Source organism: Sinocyclocheilus grahami, unplaced genomic scaffold (genome assembly GCF_001515645.1).
Source record: "Sinocyclocheilus grahami isolate Dianchi unplaced genomic scaffold, SAMN03320097.WGS_v1.1 scaffold901.1, whole genome shotgun sequence".
In the NCBI taxonomy this organism is placed as follows: Eukaryota; Metazoa; Chordata; class Actinopteri; order Cypriniformes; family Cyprinidae; genus Sinocyclocheilus; species Sinocyclocheilus grahami.
In genome coordinates this window covers 154,999-161,188 of record NW_015506080.1, presented here as the reverse complement: position 1 = coordinate 161,188, position 6,190 = coordinate 154,999, and the positions used below count along the sequence as shown (strand labels likewise).

Here is a 6,190-nt window from a genome sequence, read left to right as displayed (position 1 = left end):
GAAAGGTACAATCAAATTTTCTATGACTAATTTTTTTTACAAAAACTCAACTTCTGAAATGTTTAGCCACCTGTAGACACACTGACAAATCCAGTCCTGAGGTCTCCACTTCAGCGTGTCCTGCTGTGACTGTGAGGGCAATCCAGGAGTCGAGTGCGAGCGTGTGAAGTGTGTGTGAAGTGAGTGGGAGCAGAAGGCCAGGCACTGGTGTCTGACAGTGATTTGTAAAGAGAGACAATACGGCTCATTGACCTGCCGGTTCCACTGTCTGTTGCACATACTTCGCCCAGCCCTCCCATGAGGACTCACCGCTCTTTAAACAGGACACCAGATTGCCACAGGCCCAGGGAGGGGCTGAATGAGTGTGTGCTGTGTGAGATGGAGAGGCATAATGGGAGACTCGTTGCTTTGACAATGAGATTCCACGCAAAACGGGGGTGACGGGGTGATTAGGTGGCACGTGAGCAAGTGTGACTTCAGTGCGAAGAACACAAAAGTTGCACGCTCTCCAGCTCTACCCATCAGTCTCAGTCTCTGTCTCACACTCGTGTATCAGATTTCAAAAAGCTTTTCCATCTGCTTTGAGCCTGATATCATTTCAGACCTGGAAAATCAGGTGTTCTGGGTTATCAGTTTCAGTCTTACTGCAGGTTTTGTAGTAAAAGCCTTTTGTGGTTTCATTACATATTCACAACAACTTTGTCTTGGTTAGAATAGGCAATGAAGCCTCAAAAGGCTGTTACTACAAAAACTGCAGTGATAAATACCAATAAATACCCAAATCCAGTGCTAAAAACCGAACTCGTTGAATAAAGTAAAGCACTTAACTAAAAACTCTTTTACATTTTCAGTTTGTCACATGAACCTTAACCGACATCTGAGAACTCTGAACATGTGCACGAGTTGTTAAATTATTCAGATATTAAATGAGAATCTCGGAGGGTAGTTCAAGTAAATATTTAAGGTCTGCCTGACAAATGTTTTGGAATCTTTGTTTTAGAAGTTCAGTGAAAGTAGGTGCTTAACTTTTAGAAAATATTGATCTAATTGTATTAATATTAAATGAGTTCTGTTTTCTATTCCCTTATTGTCATTTGCAAACAATTTTTTAACCCTGTTACCAATATATAATATAATATCATGTAATAATAATAATATAATATAACAATTAAATTAAATAGGCACGATTTACACAATTTTAAAAGAATTGCTATAAGGTGGTATTCAGTGATAAACTTCTATTTTCCATAAACTTAAGAAATATTTGGTTATGTTTTCTTCCAACATAGGGTTGAATGGTTCAGCTTTGAATTAATCATTAAAAATAAACTGAAACTGAATACTAATTCGATATTGTGTCAAAATTAAGTCTGATGAGAGACCGACCAAAATCACAATTTCTGAGAGATACAAAGATTTGATATGTTTTTTAAACTCGCTACTTTTTTAGTGCTAGGTTAGTTTTATGTTAGATAATTGTTCATCTAACATTTCTAATGGGTGTCACGAGACAAAAAATGGCATTCATGTCTCTAATGCTAAAGTTATGAGAACATATTTGTGGAATGTGCCTTGAGAATGCTTTAAACACCATGACCTTCAACCACTAGCAGGACTTTGTCAAATACATCAAAGTCCATGAATTACTGCATATGCCATTTAAAATCTTTATTTGAAATATAGATGTGTAAATGTAATCCCACCGTCTTTATCTGATACCCTTCACTGTCAACAAACATCCAGGTCTTATTGTTATTCATTCCCATTGTCACAGCATGGTGATGACCTCTTTCTCTCCTCTCTCTCGCTCTCTTTTCTTGGCTCAGTGACGGTGACAAGCTGTTGCTCTGTCCCTCTGGGCGACTCCCTCTCCTGTCTGCACTCCTCTCTCCTCCCTCTCTCTCTCTCTCCCTCTCTCCACCTGTTGATGCCATTGTTGCTCAGCCAGCATTGTGGTCTTTTATTTTTTTACTCCACTCATTTTACACACCCCTCTTTTATTCTTCACTTTCTCACTTTTTTCATCAGCAGTCACCCTTTCACTCAGAGGATATATAAGCGGACCGAAGAGAGAAGGCTGCTGAGAAACGCACACAGACACTCACGCACCAGCACACATTTAAACCCAAGCACTTTCAAGAGGGCAAGGACGTTTGCACAAACTCTTTTACTCGGGACCAAGACTTCTGAGACACACTTGGGACAGCTTCAGTATTGGATCACATCTGCTGGCAGGAGTGATGTCTGTGTCTCTGTGGTGTGAGGAGGAAGAGGGCCAGGACAGGACTCAGTCTTCGGTCCGAGCCCCATGGGACCCCAGCGCCTCCGGACTGAGGGTTATTCACAGACTTCTGCAGTCAGAGGAGAGATACCTGCCATCTCCTCTCTACATCTCTCTCATCCAGAGAGAACCACAGCGCAGAGAGGAACTGGCCAAGTGGACCATGGAGGTAGATTTTACATGATAAAAAACTAAATCCAGTGCAAGTCAAATATGTTGTTCATGTTTTTAATATCAGTAGTTTTGTATTTTTCACAATTAGTGTACAAAATACATAGTAAAAGATAATTTTTTGAAGTTATAAACAAAAGTTGTAAAACAAAGATTATTAGAGTTTTACAAAAAAAAAACTCATTTTTTTTGCTTGAGAATTTTATATTTATTCAATATTTCACTTTTACTTTCTAAGCTCACTAGAAATTTATAAAGGAAAAAAATGCATACCATTTTTGTCAGTATAGGGCCTGAAACTCTTAAACTAGGGATCCCCAAATTGTGGATATGTATGTGAGTTGCTGAAAAGCTAATAATTAATTAAATCATAAAAATGTCAAATTAAACTAAATAATTGTAAAATTAAACAATTAAAGAAAAACACTAATAACAGCAGTGAAACACTCAGAGAAGCTGGGCAAGTGAACCATGGAGGAAGATTTTGGGGCTTTCTGAAGATCTGTAAACTTCTTACAATGGTTTAAAAATATAATTTGTATATGAAAACAGAAAATAAGTCATCACACCTAGGCTCCAAAAGTACAAAAATGTAATAACTGACCATTTCATAGGTGGCATTTCGAGCACGCAGGCTCTTCTTCAGACAATGAAAAGTTTTAAACCCACATGCCTTTACACAACAGCTGATTAATCACATGACACAAAAAAGTAGCATAAAGTCATGAAAAAATACTCAAAATAATACTAAATATAAAAGTGTAGTTCTAAATATACAACAGTAATGACACAAAGGAAGACATTTTAAATAAAGTTTCAAATGTTTTTGTCCATATAATTAAAAAGTCAGTAGAGTTGAAAAGAACATCGGACCCACTGACTTTCATTGTATGGGCAACAACACAGACATTTTTTCTAATAAAGAAAGTCAGGTTTGGAATAACATGCATAAATAATGACAGAATTTTCATCCTTTTAATAGCAAATTATTTGAGGACATCAAATCAAAATGAAGCATACTAACTGACAGGGACAAAGTTTCTACAGTCCTTTATATGTTTGCTTTGATTATGAGGGTTTTTTTTGGTGCTGTTTAAATCTTCCTCTTCTGTGTTTTCATAGGCGTGCTGTGAATGTGACTGCGATGGGTCTGTATTTCCCCTGGCTGTCTCCCTGTTGGATCGATATCTGTCGGCCACTCTATCCCTGCCTGTCTCGCCATCCTGTCTGGCTGCAGCTTGTGTTCTGGTGGCCTCAAAACTGACAGAAAGTGACACAGTGAGTGCAGATGCACTCTGTGCTGCAGCAGAGTACGACTTTCTCTCATCAAACCTGCGGGTGAGTGTTTTTAAAAAAATCAATCAAAATTCACTGAAAGCTCAATATTATGGACAATGTTGTCCAAAAGTCTGAAGCAATAAAATAAATCATTAAAAAATAGTGCTGTTTTGCATTTTTCTAATTTAACACTTTTTTCCCCCCATTAGAAATGAAATAATTTAAGTGAAAAGTTTTGGAGAAAAGAACTAAAAGATGAATAAAAATGACATATACACATGCATATGGACAGTACAAGTCAGTATATGCTTATTCCGGCAGGAAATGGAGCGTGTGGTCCTGGCAACTCTGCGGTGGGATGTGGCAGCAGTGACCCCTCAGGACTTTATCCCACACTTCCTGCGCACGCTCGGGGAGCTCAAGGATCGTGATGTGCATACAGGAGACTTTGTCGCAACGCTGCGGCGCCACAGCGATACACTGGTTGCCATGTGTGTGTGTGACTCGCGCTTTCTGGGAACACCTCCATCACTGGTTGCAGCGGCTGCACTGAACTCTGCCCTGCGGGGTTTGAGAGCCAAGAGTGCAGGAGAGCAGAGTGTCATGACCTCTGCCCTGGCCACACTCTGTCAGACTGATGTGGTAAGCGAAGATTTATCTGAGAGAGTATGAGAGAACTAAACATAAAATAACAATAATAATCATTTTTAGAGAGAGAGAGAGAATTATTATTATTATTATTATGTTCCTGCTTCTTTGTGTCCGTCTCTTTGACTCTTGTTAACTATTCCTGCTTGACAGGCGGTGCTGCAGTGCTGCACTGAGCTGATAGAGGGAGCTCTCAGGGAGAGACTGAGGAACGGAGCACAGGAGGAGAAAGATGAGGATATTGAAGATGAAAGAGCCAGCACACCCACAGACCTAAGAGAAATAGACTTTTAATGCAGGGTTAATTTATGAGTGATATTTATTGCGTCTCACTTTTATTTATCAGTATAACTGATTTAAACACAATGTGACATTTATGTGTTGTCTTCTGTAACTTCTGAAGTGATCTAATTTATAATCATTTTTATTTATTTGTTTGAGGGATTACGATTTACTTGTGCCATATTTATGAACTTCTATTGCCATAACTGTAATTGTGACTTCTTATGCATTTCAGGTTTATCCTTTTCACTTTATGTATTACATTTCTACGTTTTATGATCATATTATTTATTGTGTGCACATTTTTATATTTAATTTATTTTGTTTGTCAGTGTTTCAGCTTGTTTGTAATCAAAGTGTTGGGTGAAAACGACTATCTATTTTTAGAATTAAAATAAAGTGTCTATGTTTGCCAACAATGTGCATCTCTCAAAGTCTATTTATCAAGAAAGAAAGAAAGAAAACATGCTGCAAGGTCTTCTAAAAATGTAATTAGTTAGGACTCTCAAAGTCCATCTAGCACAATTAAAATATGAAACAAGAGTAAGAAAGAAAGAAAAACATTGTGCAAGATCTTCAAAAAACTAAATTAATCAATCTTGCATTTTTACAAAGTTTTATTATTATTATTATTATTATTATTATTACGTAAATTAAAAAAATAGAACATTTTTACTTTACATCCAAATAACGGTTGTTTTGTTTAGGGACACTTACATTACATTGGCCTTTTTGGTAAAGTGGATTAATGGAATTTTATTTTTTACAAATTATCCCATTTATAATTTTGATAATTAATGGTGTTACAGATACAAAATACTGTACACTGTAAAAAAAAAATCTGTAGTTTTTACAAAATAATTTTGGCAGCTGTGGTTGCCAGAATAATTTTGTAAAAAATACAGAAAAACTGTAAACACATTTACAGTACAAAACTGTCATTTACAAACAAGAACATTTAAATGTAGACCAGTAAATTCAAACAATGCACACTGCTATTAAAATCTGTTTTGCACCTTTAACATACTGACAACCACCATAATAATGCAGGTGGTACAAGAGAAAGCCACATGATGAATCAAAGCTCACCACAAGCAGCTTCACCACAAGCAGAAGTATATATTAATATATAGAAGGTGCACAGACTCATTCATACAAACACAAAACACCATCATGGTAACACACACGATACTTAAATAATGCATTCAACTTTCATTAAACAACAGAAGATGTAACATAAAGCCCAAATATACATAACTAATAACAAAAACTATTCAAAAAACATGATCATTTAAACAAAATACTTGTGTCATGCAGGGAATTCTGGGGGTGTCAGTTTACAGTTTTTGACTGTAAATTATACATCGATTTGTTATTTTTACTTCTAAAAACTGTCAAATTAACAGCATTTTACTGTACAATTACATAAAATGTCTGGTTAGATATTTTACAGTTTTTCCCTGTATAGGCTATAGTACGGGAACTTACTGTTAACCTATTAACATTTTTTTTTCGTAGCGTTTTTACAGT

At 36.5% G+C, this 6,190-nt stretch overlaps 1 protein-coding gene across 1 annotated transcript; it reads left to right on the top strand.

Moving 5' to 3' along the window:
• The first annotated feature begins 2,017 nt into the window (after positions 1-2,017).
• LOC107563982 (G1/S-specific cyclin-D2-like) lies at positions 2,018-4,704 on the top strand. Its single transcript, XM_016248952.1, has 4 exons — positions 2,018-2,450; positions 3,575-3,790; positions 4,052-4,372; positions 4,532-4,704. Exons 1-4 carry the CDS (start codon positions 2,241-2,243, stop codon positions 4,670-4,672), a joined length of 888 nt encoding a protein of 295 aa, XP_016104438.1. The 5' UTR covers positions 2,018-2,240; the 3' UTR covers positions 4,673-4,704.
• The last annotated feature ends 1,486 nt before the right edge of the window (positions 4,705-6,190 follow it).

What these genes read in the sequence shown, in the direction of transcription:
- LOC107563982 (XM_016248952.1), top strand. Translation starts at nt 2,241, where the DNA reads ATGTCTGTGTCTCTGTGGTGTGAGGAGGAAGAGGGCCAGGACAGGACT. An exon ending in TGGCCAAGTGGACCATGGAG is followed by an intron (nt 2,451 to 3,574) that starts GTAGATTTTACA and finishes GTGTTTTCATAG; the next exon opens with GCGTGCTGTGAATGTGACTG. An exon ending in CACTCTGTCAGACTGATGTG is followed by an intron (nt 4,373 to 4,531) that starts GTAAGCGAAGAT and finishes CCTGCTTGACAG; the next exon opens with GCGGTGCTGCAGTGCTGCAC.